Source organism: Protopterus annectens, chromosome 6.part0 (assembly GCF_019279795.1).
Source record: "Protopterus annectens isolate FY-2018-M chromosome 6.part0, PAN1.0, whole genome shotgun sequence".
Classification (NCBI taxonomy): Eukaryota; Metazoa; Chordata; order Ceratodontiformes; family Protopteridae; genus Protopterus; species Protopterus annectens.
Window position 1 is genome coordinate 940,002,570 of NC_056737.1, and position 27,707 is coordinate 940,030,276.

A 27,707-nucleotide genomic window follows, 5' to 3' on the forward strand; every position below is an offset into this window, starting at 1 on the left:
TTATATTTAAATGTGCATTGCTTCTTCATAGTCTTCATTTAATTTATGTTTCGTCAATATCTAGAGTTGTCATAGACACTTTGGACAATATTATGTCATAATGTTTCCAAAGCTTGTAGCTATCCTGCACTAGACTCATTTCCAGGCTCATGAAGTGTATCTCAAGTTGATTGTTTAGTAACAACATTGTTTTCACTTGGTTTCTTTTTCACATCAAAAAATGAAATTGTTGCACTTTTTATGTAATGCAAGCAATAACAAACAAGACTCTTTACTCACAACTACTGATCTAGTATGTTAGAAAAGTGGGCTGATGAGTTCTACGTAATGTGTGTCATTGTAGCATATATTGCTACATTGCATTTGGTGTCACAAATGCTCTACTAAAATCACTACTATATAAATTTAATGTAAATTGCTAAACCATCTCATGCAGTCTGCAAACATGAATTTAATAACTTCCTACTTCAGGTAAGAAATTTATAACACAAATGCACTTTGTAATACTAATAATTTAATATTTTATATGTAGAAGCCATTACATTTTGTGCAATAATTACAGATTTCAGGATAATGCTAAAGTTCAAAATTAGTTTTTTTTTTCTAATTTTAAAGATTGCAAGGCAAACAGAAATTATAGATATTAACATGAAATAATGTGCATGGCTTCTATCATTACAAATCATGGTTTGGTAGGGTTAGCCACCCTACCTAGAAAAAGTAGGGTTCTGGTAGATTCTTCATAGATTAAGAAAAGGAAAGGGCGATCAACTTTAAAAACTCGTAACAAAGAAAAAGGAACGATATGTAGTACAGTGGCTGCTACAGCTTTTGTTCCCTTTTCATCCACTTCAGTAAATGCCTTGTGCATGACCTAAAACATATAAGAGAGCAGAATATTAGTGCTGTTATGTGATGTTATTTAACCTTCAAGAGAAATAGTCTGCATTATAAAATTAATGATAATCAGTGCTACAACATTTGACTCATGTAGGCTTTAAACATATTTTTTCTTGTAGATAATAAAATACATTTTAGACAAAATGAACAATTTAATCCCACAAGCTTAAAGCATTAATTCATCTTTATGTTTCTGCTGCAGAACTACCACACTTAAGAAACTAGGTGTTCAAATCCTTGTGCTTCTAACAAACAAAAATGAATGCTGAATTGGTCCATTTCGTTCTGGTGGTAACTACATTTAAGCATTAAGTGGGCTGGCTTTTTAACCATTATACGGACTTGTCAATAGCATTTCCCATGTATGTTTTTTATACTACTACTGTTTTGTCTCTCTTGTCTCACTGTATACAAAGGGATATGTCTTCAAAATGTTTTAATGGATCTTCTTTACCTCACCGTTTCTGAGGAGGCACTTCAGTATGATTTTGTCAGAGCCTGCAGGGCGTTCTTAGTATGTTGCATGCTTCAAAACATGGTGATGAAAAGACAGCCAGGGCAGCCATGGGATACTGGTCTGGTTGGATTGTACGACTATGGAGCAGCAACAGCTGGCAGATGCGTAACCAGCACAGACAAAACAGTAATGTCTAGTCCAGATGTATGGGCTCTTAACATAACATGCAGTGACAATGCAGTGTTGTACATGATGCATGCAGTTTTAATATAAGGCTGTGCTGGTCAGAGTATGGTTGGATCACACTGTATTTCAGACATTCTCACATTTACTACTCAGTTGGGAGGCTAGAGTGGGTCACAGCTGTCATCATGTATACCAATGGCTAGGGACAGAATGACACAAATCTGCATAATTAGTCTATAGACATTGGGTGGGGAAGCATGTCACAGGAGTCTGACAGTGGGATGTCAGAGTGGTGAGTATATTTTATAATATGCAAGTTTTTCCTGTGATAGGGTGGGAGTCCCACTTTGTGACCATGGCCTTATATTGAGGAGGATGCTTAAGAAAAACTGGCATTCTGTGTCATGCACTATTTCCTCCTGACACGTGTTTGGGGTGCCACTATATGACTGACCTGTGACCATTATACTGGTTATTGCGTTAGGACTGGTGGTCCTGCATGACTGTCAGAATGTGACTTGGATGAGGCACATACATGAGGCATCATGCCAGGGAAGAGTGAGAATCATGGCCACCCACAAAGTGATTGATGGTGACAATGGAAATTCTTTGCACGGAAGTAGAAATTGAAGCACTGTGTACCCTCCTAGGACACAGGAGACCAATTGCTACTGTGTAATTGGCCTCCATGTCACCATAGATGCCATATAAGACAGCAATGAGATCCATTTTAGGCTCATACCTCAACCTCTTAGTGCAAGAAATCTGGACAAAGCCTAAAATAATTGGAGGACAAAGGCGTAAAAATAGGGACAGATTTTAAATATTGCTCTTGTCTTAGCATGCATTTTCTGGAGGATATGAAGACTGAAACTCAAGTGTATGTAAGTTTTTAGTGACTTAAATACTCAGTGATTTGTCAGAAACCCACATTTTTTATGAGGAACAGACCAAAAATATGAGGCAAAAATCTGGACGTTCTGTTAAAATCCGGACAATTGAGAGGTATGGTTAGACTGGTTTGCAGCAGGTTGTGTCTGAATGATACTGCAGTGCATCTACTGATTGATCTTGAGTGCTACCCCATTTCAGGACACCTTGTGGCACAAGACAGTGTCAGACACTCCTGTGAACTTGAGATATGATCAGTGCATGCTCTTCAGGTGCAGTGTTTGAATCTACTATCACAGCTGCAGAGGAAACATCACTGCAAGTTGGAACCATGGGAAATCCTTCCCTGATTGGAGATAGTAAGCAGTTTCATTAAACAGCCTCATGCTCTTGTGTGAGTGAGTCCAAACTTTCAGCCTGTGTTTAGAGTGGATGCACACCCAGGCTGTAGAGAGTGCCACTGTGACTCATATCTGTGTCTCATTATCATCATCACCAGTCAGAGACAGTTGCCAGTAACCTGTCACTGTGCCACAGCCCCTACTTCTGTCATAGTAGCAGTGCTTTTCCCTGAGAAATGCAGAAATTACACTGGAGTGACAATGAGTATCTGTGCCATAACATTGTGCCTGTGGGATACATGCTAACTGTGTCCATGCAAGATGTACCATATAAATCCAACTTACCTCTGCAACTACACAGACATGGCTATAAACCTGATGTATGTAAAACAGTGCATTGCCAGCAGTTTCTGTAGTCAGCCTACAGGGTTTATCTGCAGTGCAACTAACCTGGTGAGACACACTGGGGGGGGGGGGGGGGCTCTTCCCAGTATGAGTGTCCCACTCCTCTAGAACTGGGTCCCTCTGTAGGGGAAACACAAACTAATCTGGCTGTGTCAGCCTGTTCCTCACAGCTGTTCTCCTGGTTGACCCCTCAACTGCCATGGCATTGCATGTCAGTAAAATGTTTACGACACTGCTGTAATATGTTAATGCCTCCTTAAATTGTATTTATGTTATGGAGCATTGTCTGCCACACCGGGCCATATGTAGGGTAAAATAATTGTCATCCATGTGTCATGTGAACCTGTAGTAGGACCACAGATTCAGCAGGACTGAAACTGTCCAGCCTTTGACATCTACCCTGCAGACATACTGATACCTTTGAGCACATAAGTAGTAACCTATGTAGACCATACTTTAAGCAAAGTGACATCTGTGAGTTATACCATACAACAGCTATAAGAACATGGGACTGTATAGAGATATACATGCTAATAAGTATGTAGAGGATAAGGCAGGCATCTCTGCTACCAGTACTTGGAGGTCACTTTGGTAGCCATCAGTAATATGTCTCTACTGTAGAATTTGGGGGTGGTGAAACATGAGTGTAGACATATGACTGCTGTACTCACCATCATAGGGCAACACATACACTATATAAGTTACAACACCTCTCGCTCATATGTTCAAGGAGGCATGCTGGTGTAAAAGTAGATGTACAGGCAAATTTAGAATTTTCTTGCATGTACATAGAGAGGTTGCCTTTATGTTGTTGGCTGTTTTGCTAGGAATACCTTTTACAAATGAGACACTAAATGGCACACACATTCCTGTTGCTAGTCTTTTGTATGGCAAATTCCAGTACAAGATTCCTTAGGAAGGTGGAGACAACACAACTTACCACAGAATACTGTATACTTCTTCAGAGTACCTACAGCTCCAACTAATGTTTCTATTTTTCCCAAAAACAATCCCCAAATATTAAGTATTTCTTCCAAAATCTGTAATGCCTAGACCTGAAAATGGCAGTGTGCCTCCAATACTATACTAATGAGGCAGTTTAGGTTAGCATGCTTGAATGTGTCTGAGGTGCTGTGTTTTGCTGTGGCACACCAGTGACATAATTCACATTCAGTCGGCTACACTCACTTTTGACAGCTTTTGCCCCGAATATTTGCTGGAGAAATACACTGTGATGTGGGTTGAACTACTTCATGAGAAGCTGCACTACAGAAATCGCATTGTTGGTTTAACTCCCAAGCTGTTATGTTATTATTTGTAAAAGTGACACCATTTTCAGAGGAAGTTTGGGGGATTGGCAACTTTTGCTAGTGAGTCACATTGAGTGCCTGCCTGGTGCATGAAGAAGAACAATAAATGCTTTATCTCTTTGATGGTCATTTCAGGGAGCACCTACTGGGCCCTTATCATGACACATTTAAGAAAGTAGATGCCAAATATGACCTGGCTGAGGAGATGTCCTCAGCTGTGGGTATCACCAGGACAGGATAACACTGCATACATCATTTTGATGAACTGTAGAACAAGAATCTTTATCAGCTCCATACATATGAGATAAGCAGAGGTTAGGCAGGAATGCCCTGAATGGTAGAGTATGATTTTTTTTCTTTTCATAAATATCTTTGTTTTCCCTTTTATCCTGTATTAGATTTGGGATTGTTTTTGATACTGATAAGAAACAGTCAAAGTCATTCTAGGAGTTAAATATGCTACTGCTGTGATCTTCCATATTAGGTTGTGGTGGTCCTGATTGTACTGTATGTGATATTCCTGCTACATTTTTTATAGGTTACTGCAGGGCCCAGTTCTTAGCGGTCTATATTACTTCCCCAAAATGAATTTACAGCAAACTCATATTCATTAAACCCGATTCAGTGAAATTCACTTCTGTGTTTTGTTGAATATTCCAAGGCCAAAGAAATAATTGGCCAACTAGAAAACTTTGTCCTTTTCCTCACTGTAGTGCAATCTTGGAGTTGGTATATATAGTTAGGGTAGGGTGGAGGGGTGCAGCCCCCCACTTGGGTGGGTTTGATTTAGTTAGATGTGGTCCAGTGTGCTGCAGGGCAAGTATTTCAGTGTCCTTGGAAAATTTAGCGAATCACAGAAGTGAATTTCACTGAATACAGGTCAATGAATAGGAATTCGCTGAAAATGAATTTCAGCAAACTAATATAGACCCATTCTTAGATGGGGTCATGCTGCACCCTTGTCACAGTGATTGCTCACTATATGGTTACCTGTGCTATATCATGCAGGTTATAGGAAATACATAAGGGATTCTATTTATTGTTTTTCCATCTCATCTTAAATTTGTCTCAGATTTCTATCATTAGATCACCATTGCAGTAGCCTTCACTGGGTTCCCTACGCTAGACTGACAGCTCGGAAGATCGACACTCAAAACACTGTTGCCAGAAGAACAAAACTTCTAAAACATGAAAGTTCACATGCCCGACACACCACAATCCCAACACTTAAAACAAAAAGTTCACTGTTACACACAACACACACACAATACAAGCACACCAACAACCTAAAAACCTACACTACACCTTACACAAAATTATCTATGCACTAACCTTAACCCAAACCCTAACCCTAAGATCCGTAACTATCGCACACTCACCTTACCCGCTCCCTAACCCTAAGGTCCATAACTATGGCACACTCACCTTACCTGCTGCCTAACCCTAAGTCCCTCACTATCGCACACTTACCTTACCCACACCCTAACTCTAAGTCCCTCACTATCGCACACTAACCCTAACTCCCTCACTATCGCACACTTACCTTACCCACACCCTAACCCTAAGTCCCTCACTATCGCACAGTTACCGGGTCACGCTCACAAGTTACCCCTGTTGGTGTTTTCACTGTTGGGATTATGACTTGTCAGTCATCTGCTTCATCGTTCTTCTGGCATCGGTGTTTTGAGTGTCGATCTTCCGTGCTGCCGGTCTAACGTAGGGAACCCCCTTCACTATATGGGATGTATCCTACCAGGGATTGAACATCTAGCCTGTATCCAAAGTGTTAGGATGCCTTTCTCTCACAAAAAATGCTTAAAAGTTGGAAAGATGCAGACCGGAGCCACTTGGTGTTGTTCCAAGATTTTATTACAACCACAGATTAAACACTTCCATCAGATTATAACACAGACTTCTTCAGAATCTGATAACACTAGCAAAAATACACCATTTAAAATCCACTTAGACATCACATGCTCATTCCCCCAGCCAATAAAAACCAATAACCAACAACACACTTCTTAAAATCCTACACCTTTTTAAATTTTAAGGAGGTGCACCTTTTTTCTGAATGATACAAAGTACTAAAAAATATACTTCTAAAGCCAAAAAAAACAGCAAACACAATGGTCACACATTAATACTTTTAAACACAGTGTGACCATAATTTTAATAGACTCTGAATACAGAGGCTGTGATTTAAACCAGGTGATACTAAAGAATTCAGTCTAATCTGCCAGCACAGCTCTCTCAGATGTATAAGATCTACCCAAGGACCCCCCTCCCAGGGTTCATTTGTACAATGTCCAAACCAAAGAAACAAAACTCATGGATTGGAAATTCTAAACAATGTCTAAAGTGAGCGTTGCTCTTCTTTTTGTTTTTTTATATCGAGCCCATGCTCTTAAATCCGCTCCCTTAAATGTCTTTGGGTCTTCCCCACATAAAATCCTTCACACTGTAAATACTTTGCAAGGTGTATCACCCCAACCATGTTACATGTGCAGTGAAAGGTAGATCGAATTTTCCTTTTATTGAGTAGTACAATGTCACCCTCATAGATGAGGCAGCATTGAGATCAAAATCCACAAATGAGGTTCCCCACTTTTTCATAATGGAAGTGGTTGCATTAGATGCTACATTTTGTATTAGATGCTACATTTTTCAAAGTATTGCTTAAAAGTCCTCCTCTTCCTGTAAACTATAGGGGGACTTTTCTGAGCAGTGACCTTAGTATCCTCAAAGCATGAGAAAATTCTTCAATTTCTATTGAGAATCTCCCCAATTTCTTTTGCATCACTGCTAAAAGTTGTAATAAAGGCACAAACATGTTATTTCTCTTCATTTTTGTCAACAGTGCATACACCTACATTCTCATGGTCCCTTAGCAATAGTTTAAGGTCACCTCTTTCTCATTTGGCACTAGCTTCTAATTTGATGTCTCCAATTAAAGATTCAGAACTTTTAAATCCACAGTGTGGATAATGCTGTTAAACAAGCCAACTACATCTATTGTTAAAAAGACCATTTCTTCTTCAAATTAGACATCTCTTAATTTCAAAAGGAAATCCCATGAGTCATGCCACAGATGCTCAAACAGGGTTAAACAATCCTTATGTTTGACATCTACAAACTTAGCTAATGGATGCAATTTCGATTTCCACGTGTAAAATAAGGGTCTCATGGGGGGGGGGGGTCACTTACAAACTTATGTATCTTTGGAATGCTGAAGATCAAAGGAACAATCGGGTGTTTAACTGTAAGAAACTCAAACTCATCAGGGGTAATTTGTGTCTGAAATACCATATCTTATAGCAAGCAATCAATTTTATGATAAGCAAAATTAATTGTATTTAAAGAAGTCTCTTCATAAAATGCAGAGTCCAACAAATGCAAATTCATTGACAAAGGTAATCATATTTGTTCATAATCACAACACACACACTCCTTGTCAGGTTCATGACCCTTAACAGTTTGTTTTGACTAAGCTCTGTTAATAGCTTAAGTTCACTCTAACTTAAGTTAAAACAAACATTATCACGCTTCTGAGCCATAAGCTTTCTAAAATCAAAATCGCATAATCGTTCAAACAACAGTAAGGGTGTAGACAAGGGGAGGGGTTAAATAAACTTTTTTGCACGACCTATTTTCATCCATTTTAATTGTATTGCCTTTAAACAACAATGTTAAATTAATTTTCCTAAGAAAAGTTTTAACTCAATAACCAATAGGTCTATCAGAGACCTGGCTCTAGGCACAAAAGTAAAACCTTTACTTAAAAGGTTTGAATGTTCTTCAGACAAATCAAAATCACTGTAACTGCATAATGTAAAGTCACCTGATGTATTATGAATAATGATGGGACCACTCTTCTCCAAAGCGGCAATGCCACCTTCCAAACAGTCACATTTCCATTCCACTGTCATTCCCCAGTTCTCATTACAGTGGTTGTGTTCCCCTGGTTCATGTTGTGCTCCTGAATTTTCGCTGAGCACCTTAATGGCGCTTGCTCTAAAGGGGGAAATCCTCATCATACACGCCATCCTCAATAATTGTTGGATCTACAAGTGCAGGAACATCAACGGTCATGCCCCTGAATTACGTGCTAGTGGACAGGCTATTCTTCTGCTTTACTCAGTCCGGTCACGATCAAGCTTCTTCTGTTTATGTGGCCGAATTTTGGGGGTAGACATTTATTCCTTCTCTAAACTGTGGGAGTTGAACTGTTGTCCTTCAAATGCTTTATTTTAGTAGCATTACTGCAAGTACCCTATAGATGAACATTTAATGCAGATTGCCAGCAACAACCTAATATTTTAGGATCAGACATTAGCATAATCCATAGATTAAATGGTAACTGGCGGATTTATATTGTCCTTTATATATTGTTTGGTCCTCACTCCATGATGACCATCAAGTTTCATTAAATACTGGCCTGATCATTCTCCTGACCCTTGGCACCTTAGAATATTGGAAGAGTGAGGTGAGATGTGGCGTGAGGATGGCAACTGTTAGGAAATTTTCTGGATGGTCCTAACACTAGCCAGTTAGCTGCAAAGTATAATGCAATGCCTGATGTGCTCCTCTTTGTGAACATGAACATGAGCACACTGGTACCCCCAGCTAGAGTATATGCAAATCATGGCAGTCTTGTTGCCCCTATGCTCCTGTTCAATATTTCAATGTATAGCTAAGACTATGGACCCCACATAAAGTCATAAATAGACCTGTTACAAACAATGAAGGTGTTAAAAGCTGCTGTGAGTGGTACAGTGCCAGATCTTCCCTTGTTCAGGTTGTTGTGGCTCCAGCAACATCATCTTGCTGGGAGTGGTAAGTCTGCATTGTATACTCCCACCCAAGTGAGCATACTTCTCAACCTCTTAGAGCAAGAAATCTGGACAAAGCCACAAATAATGGGGGGACAAAGCCCCCAAAATAGGGACATGTTTTAAATATTATTCTTACAAATTTAGAAAGTTGATAAAATAACAGGTATTGCATTAGCATGACTTTTCTGAAGGATATTGTCTGAAAATCAAATGTCTGCCATTATTTTCTGACCTCAGTCTTCAGTGATATGCCAGAAAACTACAATTTTATGAGAAATGGACCAAACATGTTATTGTTCTTTCAGCTTTTCCCAGTTAGGTGTTGCCACAGCGGAACTCTGGTCCGCTAATGATTGGCAGCAGATTTTTACGGTGCCGAGGTGCCAGCTCGACACCCAACCTTCAACGAAGGCACGCCCATTCACGCATGTCTTTTGAACGCCACTCGACCGCGGGGAGAACATGCAGACTCCACACAGAAGGTGCTCCAGCCGAGAATCGAACGGGAGAACCTCCTGCTGTGAGGCGATAATGCTACCGCTGCACCACCACAGCTTCTTAGAAATGGACCAAGCATATGAGTCAAAAATCTGGACATTCTGTGAAAATCTGGACAGTTGTGAACTATGCAAGAGAGTCTGGCTTGGTTCCTCTGGTTCCAGAGCATGGGTCATCTGGAGTGTACTAGTGCCTTAGAGCTGGCATAAAGCTTCTTGAGTTTAATGTCATTGAATAATACCTATTAAAACAATCCATCTTATACAAACTCTTTAAAGTGTATGTATAAAGGTTCATAGGTTTATAGGTGTTTACTAGGCTATTGACCACAAGGGTTTTTTTCATGAACCATGACATCTGTTACATAACTAGCCTATCAAGGGGCTTATTTTAAGGATGTGCAATAACTAAGTGCAATACTAAGGTAACCCACCTACACACTGAATGACTGTAAAGTGTAATATGCAAACTGTGCAATAATTCAGTCGATTCATAGATATGCTGCTATTGTTTCAATTTTACTTTGACAATGTTACCTTCATATTGTTCCTTGTCTTCCTTGTCTCCTGTTCTGGGATGGGTGTGGGTCACTGCTGTCCTACTTTACTTACAAATTGCTACTTATTAAAATTCTACTGTGATATTTTATTAATTTTTCTCTGTCTATATGTGCAACTGTTTTCTGCATTGAGACTGAAGCATTGTAATTTCGTTCAGCTACACTGCTATGTAGTTCTGAATGACAATAAAGTTTTCTTTGACTTGAATTTGACTTTTTAAGCCTAGCCATGCATCTAAAATCTCTTACAAGTTCTGGTACCCTTGATAAGTTTAAGTAGGGTCTTGGGCGATTAAATATTTACAGGCTGCCTGTGTCCATTAGAGACATAGGTGAAAAACCAGGGATGATTTTCCTGTTCCCAATTCAATTTTCTGAGTTAAACTTGAATTGGGTTAGAGAGGAACTCTACTTCATATCGATAGGGAGTCTGTTCCAGAATCGGGGTAGTCGGGTAGTCTCTGGAATACATACCTGTCCCTCCAGCAGGTCCTATTTATATCACAGGCAAGGTTTTAGTCTTTAGAACAGGTAATTCTAGTGCTGTTTGTTTTGCAGCTATGCAGGTCCATCAGAGTGGGGTCTGACAATGCCTTGTATGCCAGACATAGAGCCTGTAGGAGAGAGAATACAGGGATATGACCTTGAGGCACTCTGCATAGGACATGCTACATATGCCCTGTATTTGTTTAGGGAGGAATCTCTGTGGGCATTCCAATTGTAGGACGTGCCTGGTTAGCTGCATACTAAAGGAGGCATTGTACTCATGAATACTGAATACAGTGAAACAATAAATTCCTTGGACCTACATGACATACCTTTGTTTATATGTTGCGCAACATAGAATGATTTCCTCACTACTGTAGACACATGATGGTCAAAGGCTAGATTACCGTCTGTGTGTGTGCCCAAGTCCCTGACTACTGGGTCAACGCCTAAGGGTGTGTTGTCAATATGATAGTGACCAGGGGAGGATGACTTCCCAAAGGATACTATTATGCATTTCTTGGCATATAGTTTTAGTCCATGGCTCTGATACCAGTTGTTTGTCTGTGTAAGCCCTTCTTGGAGAACATGTGTGTTGGTGTGGGATTCAATGACAGCTCTTAATTTGCAATCATCTGCAAATTTAGCCACCCAGAGGCCATTGATATTGGTCTTGACTTCAAAGAAGTAAATGCCAAAAAGGAGCGGTCACTGGAATGATTCCTGTGGGACTCTGCTTGTGACTGGCCTCTTTAGAGCTTGCCTCTCTGATTCCAACGTCTTGGGCCCTGCCTGTGAACCCGTTGACTATTCAGTGAGTAACAGAATGGTTTGTACCTAACCTCTTGAGTTTGTCAACAATGCCTGAGTGGGGTATTGTGTCAAATGCCTTAGCCAGATCAAGGTAGGCAATGTGAACCATTTTGCCCTCATCCATTGCTTTGGTGACCTTCTCAAAGAAGTCCACCAGGTTGAGTAGTAGGCATGACCTGCTCTTGGCAAAACCAAATTCAGTTGGTTTCAGTGTCTGGAGGTTTACTATGTCATTACTGATCATTTCCATGATAATTCTTTCCACGGCTTGGTATATGAGATAAGTGAGACTTATGGGTCTGTAGCTTCCCGTGTCCGTAGATGTCTCACCTTTATTCAGATGGATGACTGTTGCTCTTCTCCATTCATGAGGCATGAAGCCTGTTTGGAGACTACAGCTAAATAGCGATTCCAGTGGCCTGATAGGTCATGTTTCATGCTATTTTAAAGGCATCCTGGGATATTGTCTGGGCCCGTTGATGCAGTGTTCTTGGCCTTAGAGAGAGCATTAATGACTTGCTCCCTAGTGATAGCAGGCTTAGTTATGTTTGATGGTATTTCCTGAGGGAAGGTTGAGGGAAAGAGAGGGGTAAAGTTGGAGCTGAAATGGTCAGCCAGTAGGTTTGAATTGTCTTCTGGCTCGGTATAGGTGACTCCATTTACAACTGGCTCTGCACACAATTGTGTATTGCCTTTGAGGTTGCGGGCATAGCTAACAAAATGCCTTGTGATTGTCCTTGGCCTGTGAGGCCAAATTTATGTCAAATTTGGCTTTTTTTAAACACCTTTATTGAATTATCACTTGTGACATAGGCAAATTTACATTTATATAAAAGCAATCAAACTGTATTAACAAGTTCATGGTTTCAAAAATTATACTTCACATATATTGCTATATATCATATAACTCAAGCAACTCTAACTGAGAAAAGCTTCATTATTTGGCCTGTGGGACTAGTTCATAGGTTTATCCTGTGTGCACCATAAACCTACGTCTAGTGGAAATTTGGTAAACTGTAGTATTATTGCTACAGAAAAAAAATATTACTTTGAATATTACAACTGAAATATCTAATAGACACTACCTGTTAATACTGATTAAACTTCTTCATCAATTTATTTACTGGTAGTAGAACTACTGGGGTCTATATTAAAAGAACAAACGTTTACTTACCCGAATACCTAAATGCTGACACATCTTCATCGAACCTCGAAAACATCGATTGTCCAGAAGCACGAAATTGGAAACATTGAATCGTCATGGTTGGCCCTTCTGCGGTATAGCTCTGTAAGGTAAGTGCGATAGTTACGGACCTTAGGGTTAGGGTGCGGGTTAAGGTAAGTGCATAGATGGTAATGTATGTTAGATTTACTGTTGGGTTAAAAGTAGGGTTTTGTTAAGTGTATGTGTGTGGATTATTTAGTTTGTTTGGGTATAGCTTTTTAAGGTAAGTGTGCGGTAGTTAGGGTTAGGATGCGGGTTAAGTTAAGTGCATACATGGTGGTATATGCAAGATATAGTGTAGGGTTAGAAGTAGGGTTTAGTTTAGGGTTAGAAGTAGGGTTTTGGTTAGTGTATGTATGTGGTTTATTTAGTTTGTTTGTGTAGGTAGTATATAGCAGGTGGTGGGTTAGTGGCAACACATGAAGCATCAGAGACCATCCAGGTGCAACTAACCATAGGCAAAACTGCTATACAACTGGTAGCATGTTAAAGACCACCCTCCCAATCTCAGGAACCCCACTCAGCCTTCCTGAAGACATTGGAGGATATGAATGTCTCACCAAACACCATCATATTGGGAGACTTCAACTACCCTAACATAGACTGGGTGCATTATTCTAGCCCAAACACCCTAGCCCAAAGGTTCCTGGAATTCATAAATTCAAACACAATGGAACAGCTAGTCACCTCTCCCACAAGGGGAGATAATATACTAGACCTGATCATCACAAACATGGGGACAAAGTGCTCCACACCGGAAGTATACCCTTCACTAGTGAGATCTGACCACAAACTAATCACCCTGGATATACATATCCCACCTCCACCTTCAGCACAAAAGACTACAGTGAAAAACTTCCCAAAAGCCAACTTTACACTTCTTAAAACTGAGATGGTATCCTTTAAGCCCACTGGGCAGTGGAAACCACATCCCACAATGCAGAATCCTTCACAAATGCTTTCTACGGACATCTCCAAGAATGCATGGATCATGCAATCCCAAATAAAACCAAGACCCTCTCCACCAAGGGCAGGCGTCCTGTCTGGTGGACCCCAGCCATAAAGAAATTGTATAACAAAAGAAGGAAGCTACTGCACGACAGAGCAAAATCCCATAAAGAGAAGGCATCTCTGATCAGCACTAGTAGAAAGCTACGTTCTCTCATAAAAACATCCAAGGCCAACTTTGAGAGAAAAATCGCTATGGACACTAAAGATAACCACAAGGCCTTCTTCAGCTATGTTAGAAACCTGGGCGGAAACCCTCAGATATGTTCAGAGTTAGTTCACAATGACAAAAAATACACTGAACCCACAGATATTGCCAACATTCTGGCAGACAGGTTCAGTGCAAATTTCTCCCCTCCCTCACCCCCAAAAGAAGAAATACTTATCCCAGCTGAATGTAACCTCCCTGTCATCTCAGATGTCCAGGTGAGAACCACCCTCAGCAAAGCTAAAAACACAGCATCAATGGGACCTGACGGTATCCCGGGTTGCATGCTACTTGAACTCCAAGAGGAGCTAAACCCGCATATAAAAATGCTATTTAACCTTAGCCTTACTACAGGATATGTACCTGAAAACTGGCGTACAGCAACAGTAGTCCCACTCCACAAAGGAGGCACCTCTACTGACCCTGGTAACTACCACCCCATAAGCTTAACCAGCCTGGTCTGCAAAGCTATGGAAAGAATCATTATGGAACTAATAAACAGAGACATTGGGGACTTACAGACACTTGATCCCACCCAGTTCGGCTTTGTAAAAGGCAGATCCTGCCTTTTAAACCTGGTTGACTTTTTCGAAACAGTCACTAGAGCCATTGACGAGGGCAAAGCAGTCCATACAGCCTACCTGGACTTGGCTAAAGCTTTCAACACAATACCCCACTCTGGCATCATAGACAAGCTCAACAGCTTAAATGTAAATCCATATGTCACAAGATGGGTGGCAAACTGGCTAAAGGATAGAACCCATAAAGTCAAAATCGCTGGAGCCATGTCAGACTCAAAGCCAGTGACAAGTGGTGTCCCACAGGGCTCTGTCCTGGGACCCCTCTTTTTCGGTATTTATTTCTCAGATGTGAAAGCAAACATGGGAGGGTTGTGGCTGACAAAGTTCGCAGATGACTACAAACTAGGCACCATTGTCGATACACCAGCGGACACACACATCCTACAGAAAGGCCTCACTGAAATGGACAACTGGTGCCGGAGTCATGGCCTTAAACTAAATGCCAAAAAATGTATAGTCATCCCCTTTGGGAAAAACAAAGTGCCCACAAATTATCACATAGGCGGTAACCCACTGAGTACAGAAAAAGTAATCAGAGACCTGGGGACCCAAGTCGATAGTGACCTCTCATTTGACGCCCACGTTGCCAAAGTGGTTAGAAAGACTTTCTACCTTGCCCACCTTATCATGAAGGGATTCACATCCAGATCAAAGGAGGTCATTGTGCTCCTGTACTCCTCCCTTATCAGGCCCATGATTGAGTACAATGCCCCATTTGGTATGTACCTCACCCGGCACTTGCAACCGCTAGAGAGACCCCAAAAGTACCTCAGCAATAGGATCAAGGGTCTCCAACATATGTCATATGCTGCCAGACTAAAGAAACTCCAACTCAATTCAGTAGCATGCCGCCTACTCAGAGGTGATCTATGCCTGACGTACAAAGCCATGTCCAATCAGGAATTGATAGATATGCTCCACCTCAAAAAATCCAAATCCATCAGAACCACGAGAGCTAAAGATTTGAACCTCAGCACAAATATGAATAGGACATGCTGGAGGGACAGATTCATAACTCAGAGGCTTCCCATACTCTGGAACAGAATCCCAGTTCATGTTAGGCAGAGCTCCTCACTGACTCTCTTCAAGAGAAATTGTGACGAGTGGATGGGAGATCGTAGGTTTACCCCAGGGGTCATCTCTGTGTCACTACTAGACAGAGGCACAGTAAACTAATTCTATTATGTAAGGGGGTCTTCACTGTGTCACTACTAGACAGAGGCACAGTATTCTAAATCTATTCTGTACACTTTTGCACCATTACATGGGGCGGTGAAAGCCACATCACTATGGCTAGGCTTATAAATGCCCCAGGGCAGATAGCCTAGTACCAAACTATGAAACTATGACGGTTCGAGTTTGTGAATTTCGCGGTTTAGGACATTCAGTGTATTTGCGGTTTGTGGAATATGTGTTGGCGTTTAGGTATTCGGGTAAGTACACTTTTTTTGCTTATAATATAGACCCGAACTACTGTAGAACGTTTCACACAAAATGTACTTTTGTGAGTATGGGTAACCATGATACTGCACCGGAAGCTCAATGAGTCATCATGAGACAATTTTTGAATTTGTTAACTGGGACATAGCATTGATCCCATTGGACTTATTTCAGTCTCAGCCCAGGTAAACACAATAGACAGATGACATTATATACAGAGTGACTGACAAAATGCAATACATGCATAATATTATATATAAAGTGAATATCATAGTTGGCTTGAGGGTATACAGGAAATAGATTAATCACATTATATACAGAGTGATTGTTAACATAATCTATACATGCATCATATACAGAGTAGAAGTCAGAGTTGGCATGCTGAAAGAATCACAACCAAAATTAAGAGTCAGAATGTTGATGGAGGAAGGGTATGAAGAGGTTACGTTATATGACCAGAGAGACTGCTGCTAAATTTTCTTAGAGTCTTGAAAATGAGCTTTTATTTTTGATCAGAAAACAGGGTAAGAGGAATGATCTTTAAGAAATGAAGGGAGAAATTCCCATAGTTTGGAACCAAGGACTGAAAAAGCATGGTCTGTGCACTAAAGCCTAGTTTGGGAGAGTTGGAGGGGAGGACATGAGTGTGTAAGGTTTTTAAGGTAGTAGGGTGGTGCATCTGTAAATAATCTGGAGGCTGTGCGGAATGGTATAATTCCTGATAAGTTTATATAGTTGAGAGAAACATAGACAGTCAACACATTGTTTCAGAGGCAGACATTTAGCTTTTTCAATGGTTTTGCAGTGGTGTTCATTTCTTGGGTAGTCTGCAAATGGTAGTTTGAGATGGACTGAATGGTGGATACATTTCTTTTAAAGGCTGCAACAGTTAGAGGGAGGCACTATTCTAGATGAGCAAGTAAGATACCTTTACCTATTGTATTTCTGCAGTGTCTGGATAGAAAAGGAGATATCCTATTAGCCCATAATAGGACAGAGAGTTGATTTTTTTGTGTGTGTATAGTCCATGTGGAGTTGGAAATTTAGAAGGGGTCCAACCAAATCCATAGGGTATTTGAATGAAGTGGCATTTTTAATAGTGTTATTAACATGACTGAGTATTTTAGAGGCCTGGAGATAGAAGTGACCTTTTGCCTAGTGCTAAAAAGTATTTTTGTTTTACAGGAGTTTAGCAGCAATTGTTTACCATTAACCCATTGAATAATGGCATGAAAATTAGCCTGAAGTTCAAGTTAACAAGAAGAGGCAGAGTGTTTGGAGCAGAATAGGACCATGTCATTAGCATTAAGTAGGAGAGGAAGATGAGGTACTCAAAAGGAAGTTTGTTAATGTTGATAAAAAAGGAAGAGGTGACAGAATAGATACTTATGGGAAACCTTCCTTCAGAGGGACTGACGTAGAGATTGATGAATTGAAATTCACTGAGAAGAGGCAGTTTGAGAGGTAGGTTTTGAACCGGGGCAGTGTGTCATCACTAATGCCTATTTCAGTGAGATTGTCTAGGAAAAGTGATTGACTGGCAAGATCAAATGCTCTGATGAGGTCAATAAAAATGGATCCAGTAGTTAGACCTTTATTCATTCCAAGAAGAATGTTATCACTGAGTGTCTATATAGCTGTGGATGTACTGCAACCAGACCCCAAAAGCCATGCTGCTTTTGTGACATAGGAGGTGGTATTGGTTGATTATTGCATGAGTTGCAAGTAAAGTAATTTTTCCAGAATCTTTCCTAAGGTAGGGGGAATAGAAATGGACGAAAAATCTGATGGATTGGAGGGACTGGGTTTCTTGTGAGAGGTTTTCCAATGGCATTCTTTCGGCTATTAGGCATAAGATTAACTGTAATCTACAGATTGCAGATGTGTTAGGGTTATGATGTCACCTCTGCAGTGATAAATAAGCCATGGGTGAAGGACACCTCTAACAGGGGGGCTGTCAAGTTTAATCTGTTTAGATAGAGGATGAATGTCCTCGGATGTGATCATTCTGAAGTAGAATGAAGGGATGTATGGTGGGGGTGGAAGTGGCAGATGCTGTTTGGAATTGGCTAGAGAAAGGGATAAGCAGGTTGCTGAAATGAGAAAGGAAATTAGATCAAAAAGCTGAGGGGATGTGGCATTCATGGAGGGAAGGCTCTTCCATCCTGTAAGATGGTTGACCTCTTTCCAGACATTTTTGCGTGATGTTTTACTGAGGTGTGGTATGATTTCATCAGATGACTTTTATGGTTATGTCAAGCTTGCTTAGCAAGGTTACATAATTGGGTGTAGTGCAGTCTGTTTACTGCAGTAGGAACTGCTTTCTAAGAATGCCATCATTTGTCTCTGAGTTGTAGAAGAGCTTTACACTCATAGGTTAATCAATTGTTAGTTAGGTTTGTATACCCTTTGGATTACTGGAAAGTAGAGGTTTTGCAGGTCAGTCAGTATAAGAGGTGAACAGTTCTGCAGCAGTATTACGGTCAGATGAATTCATAATTGGTAACTAGTTCATTAAGGGGAAGGTAGAGTTAAAGTTGTTAATGTTATTCTTTGATTAATTAAAGATATGAGCTTTGGGGGTATATTTACATATGGATGATGAATATGAAAACTAATAGGGCAGTGGTCACTGAAAGATGGTGGATAGATGGTGATGTCTGAGATAAGATAAGATTTGTTAGTTAATATGAGATCTAGGAAGGAGTGGTGAGATGTGTTGAGATTGGGTCTTGAAGACTGAGGTATGAGCTTGGTAAGGTTGAATTGTATCAGAAGATTTTACGGGTAATTGGAAAAGAGACTGAACAGGTTGAGAATGAATTCTCCAAGTATTATGCAATTTTTCATTTTTTGTGGAGGACATTATTTCTTTTAGTAGGTTATTTAGTTTATGGAGTGAGGAAGGGGTGGTCAACATGCTACAGCCACATGTAATATGGTATTCTTGTGGGAGGGAATGGATACAAGTAGCCAGATAGAATAATTGTTTGTAATAGTGTTTTCTTGAACAAGTAGTTGGATGTTTAAGTGTGACTTGAACAAAGAAGAGTTCTACCTCCTGGTCTTATGTCTGGTCTAGGATCAAAAAAGTAGTTGCAACCAAGGAAAGGAGCAACTTTATAAACAGACACATCACTCTCACCGTTACTTGCAAAAAGCCAGTTTATAAACCTGGTAGATAAGTTTGAGTGGCTGAAGCAGTCAGACATTGATATACGGAGAGCATGACCCACATATTCTGCTTGTTTTCTTGTTTGTTGGGTAAGCTGGGCAGCTAAGATTTTCCAGCCAGCATAGAAGATGTCTTATGTCTGTACCATGCATTCATGAATTATATTCTGCATTTTTTATGGCTCTGCGAGAGCAAGAACTAACGTCTGAGAATCTGTCTGAGTTCAGTTGAAGCTGAACTACATGGAATGATACAGCATGTGTTACACATTTCCAGATAAACTAACGATTGCAAAATTATGAACACTATTGGATATGTATATTCATATTGCTGTATCATTGCAATGAAGTAGGTAGTCCACCAAAGCTGAGTCTGTCAATCAGTTTAGGGGAGATAAAATAATTAATGTCCTTACTATTCTCATACGTAATGCTAAGAAGTAACCTGGGGAGTTAAATCTAAACCGCACACTCAGATCCCTCATCAACAGGTACATAGATGACTCTGTCATTGTACATGTGGGTGTGAATGACCTGAGATGTACCTCCCTGGAGTACATGAAAAGCAACATGGAGGAGCTCTTAGATTATGTAGCCCAGGCGGGTTTGACCATACCCTTTAGCAACATCCTACCATCACCCGGACTGATACCACAGTACAAGTAGAAAATGATTGATTTCAACAATTGGCTAAGTTTCTGGTCTAATTCTAAGGGGATCCAGTATCTGTCTGCCTGGGATGACATGATTGACAGACCTCGATGCTTTGCCAGACATGGCCTGCATCTGTCACCCCTGGGCTTCCAGCTACTGGCCAAGGCTCTTGCCACCCCCATAGTGCCTTTTTTAGGCAGTGTTCCAAAGACCAAATTACCACCATAACAGCAACAAACAAATGCAATCTGAGTGTCATGTTGCTAAATGCTAGAATTCTAAATCTCAAAATGCAATCACTCGAAGCACTCCTTAAAATGGAGAACATCGACATTTGTGCCGTAACAGAGACCTGGTTCAAGGTAGCAGAAAGCACCCCTGCCCTACCAGGCTATAACTCATTCCAAACCTTTCAGCCCCAGCACTTGGACCGAAGCTCCAAAGGCAGTGGTGTTTCCATGTTCATAAAGGATGCGCACACCTCCAGATGGGTAGCCCAACATAACGCATCTGAGATACTTCAGATGCAGCTAACATTGGGTAACACAGCGACTCAGGTCATAGCCTGCCATAGGTCCCCAACCATGTCCCAAGTTTCACACTCCACATTCCTAATTACCCTGGAGAATATTAGGGTACAACCTAACACTCTCATACTGGGTGACTTTAACTACCCCCCCCCCCCCCCCACACACACACATTAACTGGGAAAACTACTCATGTACCAATATACGAGCCCAAATTTTTCTGGAATTCATTAATTCCCATGCCCTGGACCAGCTCGTTCTTACCCCCACTAGAGGTAGCAAAATCCTTGACCTGGTCATTACTAACATGGGCAACTGTTGCTCTACACCAATAGTCAACTCCTCCCTGGTCAGATCCAACCACAAACTAATCACCTTGGAAATCCACCCCCTCCCCCCGCAAAGATAGCCACCATGAAAAACTTCTCCTAAGCTAACTTTGGGCTCCTAAAAATAGAGTTGGCTAACTTCACGACACCCATGCAAATGGAGAATAGTTGCATGACTGATGAATCATACACCAGTGCACTGTACGAACACGTACACAAATGCAGGGATCTCGCCATACCCAGTAGAATCAAGACACTGTTCTGCAAAACAAGGAAGCCATTCTGGTGGTCCCCTGCCATAAACAAACTCTACAACAGAAGGAAGAAACTGATGTGGAATAAGGTGAAGTCCCAAGACTGGAAAAACTCCCTAATCAGCCTCAACAAAAAGTTGAGATCCTTCATCAAATCCACTAAACCTAGCTATGAAAACAGAATTGCAGCAGATAGTAAAGACAACCACAAGACCTTCTATAGTTATGTAAAGAATCTCCATGGCAATACCCAGATTTGCTCTGAGCTACTGCACAATGGTGCCTCCTATACTGAGCCAACAGATATTGCCAATATACTGGCCGACAGATTCAGTGTCAACTTTACCTCTCCCTCACTCCAAAGGACCAGTCACAATACCAGTAGATTGCCAGGCACCCAGTAATACTGCTGCACAGATTAAAACAGCACTGTCGAAGGCCAAGAATACAACTTCTATGGGATCTGACAATATCTCTGGCTGTGTTCTACATGAACTACAGAGTGAACTGGCACCTCACATGTGTGCCCTGTTCATTCACAGCCTCACCTCAGGCTTTGTCCCTACCAAATGGCAGACTGCTACAGTCATCCCTCTCCACAAAGGAGGAGTGACTATAGACCCTGGGAACTATCTCCCCACTGGCCTGACGAGTTTGATATGCAAAGCTATGGAATGCATCATCCTGAACCTAATAAACAAGGATATAGGGAATCTCCAAACTCTGGATCCCACACAGTTTGGTTTTGTGAAGGGCAGATCATGCCTGCTCAACTTGGTCAACTTCTTTGAGTCAGTCACCAGAGCTGTGATGAAGGCAAGGTGGTTCATACAGCCTGCCTTGATCTGACCAAGGCCTTTGATACTATTCCCCACTCAGGAATCATAGAAAAACTCAATACGCTAAGCATCAACCCATGTATCACTAGGTGGGTTGCAAACTGGCTCACAGGTAGAACCCACAGTGTAAAAGTAGCTCACTCCAAGTCAGACTGCTGACCAGTCATGAGTGGAGTCCTATAGGGTTTGGTCCTTGGTCCTCTCCTGTTTGATATCTACTTCTCTGAACAGGCCAACATGAAGGGACTCTGGCTGACAAAGTTTGCAGACGATTGCAAGTTGGGAGCTATTATTAACTCCTCAAGTGATGTTGACATCCTACAGAAAGGCCTCACTGGTGACCAATGACTGGTGTCAGAACCATGGCCTTAAGCTCAGTGCCAAAAAAATGTGTAATCATCCCCTTTGGGAAAAACCCGGTTCCCATGAATTACTACATTGATGGTAGTCCGCTGAACACAGAAGGCATTATAAGACATCTGGGAACACAGGTTGACAGCAACCTCTCTTTTGACTACCACATTGCCACTGTGGTCAGAAAGTCCTTCTATGTGGTACATTTCATTACTCAGGGTTTTGCATCCAGGAAGAAAGAGGTCATTGTCTCCCTCTACTCTTCCCTTGTTAGGCTAATCATTGAGTACAGTGTCCCATTTGGCATGTACCTCACTAAACATATGTAACAACTGGAGAGGCTGCAAAAGTACCTCACAAAGAGGATCCTAGGCCTTAAACATTTGTCCTATTTGGACAGACTTAAAAAGCTCCAACTATTCTCTGTCTCATATCGCCTACTTAGAGGTGATCTCTGCTTGAATTACAAAGCCATGTCTGACCCAGCTCTGTTAGAAATGCTGCATCTAAAGAAATCCCAGTCCCTCGGCACCATACACTCCAGAGACCTCAGCCTCATTACCACAATCAACAAAACATGCTGGAGGGACAGGTTCATAACCCAGAGACTGCCCATGCTATGGAACAGACTTCCCATACATGTCAAGCAGAGCACCTCACTGGCCCTCTTCAAGAAAAATCTTGATGAGTGGCTGGGAAATAGAAAATTCACCACAGGGATCACTCCAGTGGCTTTGCTCGGCAGAGGCACTGGGAACTAAGGTTGGGTGGCATGATGCCAGGGTAATACTATGGGCTAGACTTGCAAAAGGCTCCAGGGCCATTAGCCTAGTATACACCTATGAACCTATGTTTTTCCTAAATAAAAGCACAGTCAATTGACTTCATCATTTGCAGTTCATAGACAGACTTTTGATAGTATATTCATGTTAAAAAATAGCATTTAAACACAATGACTGAATATAAGGGAGTGGTTCTGTGAGAGCAACCAAGGGTTGGCCCTATTAGGGAAAATAATTAAACCCTAGAATTCTTAGCTTAAGTTTGACTGTAGGTGAACTAGAGGGCTAAAATTAACTGCAGGACAGTAAGCCTGCTGAATATATCTACTTATTTCATCTTGGTGAGATACACAGACAAATGGCAACATTATTCCTACCCTATTGGCATCAACTCCCCCTTTTTCCCACTTTGTTCATGGGGTTAAGGTGTCTCATCAACAGTAACCATCACCTAGAGCCAATGTTTACACCACCAGGTGGCTAGCCATGCCACAGATTTAATAAAAATCAGACTAGTAGCACAAAGGCAATATACCTGTGGAACAAACGTGCCTTACATGTTAGATCATGATAAATATGTACAACTTAGTCTCCTTTAAGTTAACTCTTGATGACTGAATATGTTCACACTAATTTTAATGAAAACAGTCAGCTGAATCTATGGGTGGTACAAACAATTAAGCTAGTGGATAGCCCTTAGAAGAAAGCAGAAACATCATTTATTAACAGGGATCTATTCTAGGGCCATATAGCCATTATTAATGTGTATTACTACTGTAGGTATTAAAATAATTGACTAAAAAATGACTAACTGAATATAGGGGTGACAGTAAGTGTAGTTAGTTCATTAGTGAACACAGTAATTATTTAAGCAATAACTGACAACATTGCTGTGGTATATTATAGCAATAACCCACGCTTGGGTGTGGGTAATGCTAAATTTACCCACGGTTGGCGTGGTTTGGTCCCGAGGGCGAAGCCCGAGGGACCAAACAAAGCCAACCGTGGGTAAATTTAGTATTACCCACACCCAGAAGTGGGTTATTGCTATTATACCATGACATTATTTAAGAAAAGAAACTATTCCTTTTCTTAAATAATGGCATAGTATAATGCCTGTTTACTGCCCTTCCGCAGATGCCTGGCATCCGGCAGTTCTGATGTACCGCGCCTGCGCAGTACATCAGAGTTGGCAAAGCTGGAGAAAGCAAGATTTCCGTTGCTTTTTGTCTCGCTATGTTAAATGAGTTTAACATGGCGAGACAGTTAAAATAAGCAACGGACATCTCCGTTGCTTATTTTAACTGTCTCGCTATGTTAAACTCATTTAACATAGCGAGATTCTAAAAAAAGCAACGGAGATCTTGCTTTCTCCATTGCTTTTTTTTAAAACACTGTCTCGCTATGTTAAATGGGTTTAACATAGCGAGACAGCTTTAAAATAAGCAACGGAGATCTCCGTTGCTTATTTTAAACTGTCTCGCCATGTTAAACCCATTTAACATAGCGATAGTAGAGTACTAATGGAAAAAAGTCCGGGCGACCGGACCTTTTTCCATTAGTATAACTCGATTTACAACGGGCACGCTGGCCAATCAGCGTGCACGTTTTGGGGAGGTCATGGTATAATATAGCAATAACCCATGTCTGGGTGTGGGTAATGCTGTTGGTATGGTTTGGTCACAAGGGAGAAGCCCGAGTGGTCAAACAAAGCCAACCGTGGGTAAATCCAGCATTACCCATACCCAGAAGTGGGTTATTGCTATTATACAATGACATTATTTAAGAAAAAAAATAATTACTTTCTGGTATTGTATAATGCCTCCTTGCTGCCCTTCCGCAGCTGTCTGGTATTCTGCGGCAGTTCTGATGTACTGTGCATGCGTATGCCTACACAGTACATCAGAGCTGTGGGAAAAAGCAAAGGAGAAAGCAAGATCTCCGTAGCTTTTTTCAAAACTGTCTCGCTATGTTAAATGGGTTTAACATAGCGAGACAGCTTTAAAAAAAGCAACGGGAATCTCCGTTGCTTTTTACAAACTGTTTTGCTATGTTAAATGGGTTTAACATAGTGAGACAGCTTTAAAAAAAGCAACAATCTCCGTTGCTTTTTTAAAGCTGTCCCGCTACGTTAAACCCATTTAACATAGCGAGACAGTTTTGAAAAAAGCAACGGAGAAAGCAAGATCTCAGTTGCTTTTTACAAACTGTCTCGCTATGTTAAAGGAGTTTAACATAGCAAGACAACTTTAAAAAAAAGCAGTGGAGAATCTCCATTGCTTTTTTTAAAGCTGTCTCGCTATGCTAAACTTGTTTAACATAGTGAGACAGTGTGAAGCAATGGAGATCTTGCATTCTCCGTTACTGTAAAAAAAGAGTTATAGTAATGGAAAAAGTCCGGGCGACCGGACCTTTTTCCATTACTATAACTCTGATTTACAAAGTGCCCGCTGACCAATCAGCGTGCACGTTTTTGAATATTAATAGGGGGTCATTTTATAATGAAGATTTACCCATGGTTGGCATGGTTTAATCACAAGGGCAAAGCCTGAGTGATTAAATAAAGCCAACTGTGGGTAAAATTCAATATACCACACCACGGAGTTGGTTATTGCTATTATACAATGACATTATTTAAGAAAAAAAATACTTTTCTTAAATAATGTCTTTGTATAATGCCTCCGTGGTGCCCTTCTGCATTTTTCCAGTATCTTGGGGCTTTTTATGATGTACTGTACATGTGTATGGGACTTGTGTTCCTACACTTACGCAGTACATCAGTGCTGTGTAAAGGTAGCAATGGAGAAAGGAAAATCTCCATTGCTTTTTTTTATTTTATTTTTTTTATTAAAAAGAAAAAAGAAACCTGGAGACTTTTAACATTCGGAAGTGCTGGGACAGACAAAATAAAAGGATAATCAGGTAAGTTTGTTTAGTTTTGCAGAACGCACCTGATTATCCCCTTATTTTTGTCTGCACTGTATCCCTCATTCATTTGTGGTCTTCCATTTTCACTTTTTGTTAAAAAAAAGAAAGAAAAGTAAAAAAATTACGAGATATGCTAATGGAAAAAAGTCCGGGTGACCGGACCTTTTTACGTTGGTATATTTTTGAATTTGCAATGGGCACGCTGGTTGGGCTGACCAATCAGCACGCTCATTTTTGAATATTAACAGACAGTCACTGTATAGTTAGGATTATTTGACTAATCAAAGGATGCTGCTTGAGGAATAACGTGAATTTCAATACAAATGTAATATAGGACTGATTGGTAGAAATACACTGTATAATGCACACGCAATTAAAACTCAAACAGCAAAAGTGATGTTTGAAACTAGAATCCTACATAAATTTACACGCAAAAATCATCAGACCTTAGTTTATCCACAGCAGTAATAAAATTGTTTGTAGCAGTGCATTTGATTCTGCAACATCAATAGTTCATCACAGACTTTCCTTTCTCTGTGTATTTGGTCAGAGTAGTAATTGAGTACTATGTAACCTTTCAATCCTACTGATCCAAGCGTCTCATGTGACTGCAGAGTGAAAAGCTTTTATAGTCAAAGAATGACAGAGTGAAAAGCTTTTATAGTCAAAGAATGAATGAGGCAAACAAAGTAAGATATTCAGATGATCTAAAACCACTGTGCCTGTTTCTGGTCTCTTACATGTTACATTGTAGAGGCATGTTAAATATACCTGTCATTGTCTCTTCAGATGTTACTTGAATGAACAGTGTGGAAATACAAGAGTAAGTGATTTACTGTTAAATTAGGCATCAAAACCAACTATGAAAAGGAATTTCTGCAAATATGTCTGAGAAGTATCCCAGGCAAATTTAAAAAGAAAGTTAGACAACTAAATGTGATATAAAAGGGAGAGGTTTGCTGGCATTAAACCTACACATAAGACAGAAAATATAAATGAAGAATGATTATTGAATTGCTTACTTGTCACTAGAAACCTACCAAAGTACCTTTTCTTCTTGCCATCCTTTAGGCGGGTAATAAGTATTTTGTAATGGAAACTATAAGGCAGACTCACCTTAGAAACTCTAAGAGTCCCGGATTCAGAAAGTCCTGTTAGGTTTGCACCCACTGCAAATATATTCTTGATGTTCAGTTCCTGCAGCAGTTTTGACATATGGTACAGCTGTTCGAGTTTAAACTTAGGAATATATATTTCCATTTTCCTAAAAGATACAGATAAGAACCAGTTTTCTCAAAATTATAATTACAAATCACTTCTATCTGTGTTGGACAATTTGCAAATTAATTATATTTACATTTTATATTAGATAGTTTAAAGAAATAGTGTAGGTTCTCTATTAGTTTAAATAATTGGATTTATAAATACAAGTGAATGCATTAAAAAAACAGTCTAAACTCTAATGCTTAAAAATGCCTTCAGTGTCTGCATTCACTTAGCCAAGAGTGACGTAGATTTTAAATTAAACTGTGGGAATTTTCTGAACAAATGCATTTAACAGAAGATTACTGTGTTTAGCTCAGTGCAGCAGATAAAACTAATGCCTTGTTTGTGATTAGACAAAGAAGAATGGCACAACCAAGCATATTATGGCTTGTCTGACACCAGGCAGATAACAAAACGGCACATATAAGTTCTTTAAATTAGTTCAGGATGTTTTATTACT

At 40.4% G+C, this 27,707-nt stretch overlaps 1 protein-coding gene across 1 annotated transcript in view; it reads right to left on the reverse strand.

The window, feature by feature from the left end:
• Positions 1 to 494: 494 nt before the first annotated feature.
• SERPINA10 (serpin family A member 10) overlaps positions 495 to 27,707 on the reverse strand; it is a 151,758-nt gene continuing 124,545 nt past the window's right edge. Inside the window, exons 4-5 of the mRNA XM_044074591.1 lie at positions 27,098 to 27,245; positions 495 to 874 (exon numbers count right to left, since the gene is read on the reverse strand). Coding sequence (XP_043930526.1) covers positions 683 to 874; positions 27,098 to 27,245 — 340 coding nt within the window. The 3' untranslated portion in view covers positions 495 to 682. The remainder of the gene's footprint in view (positions 875 to 27,097; positions 27,246 to 27,707) is intronic.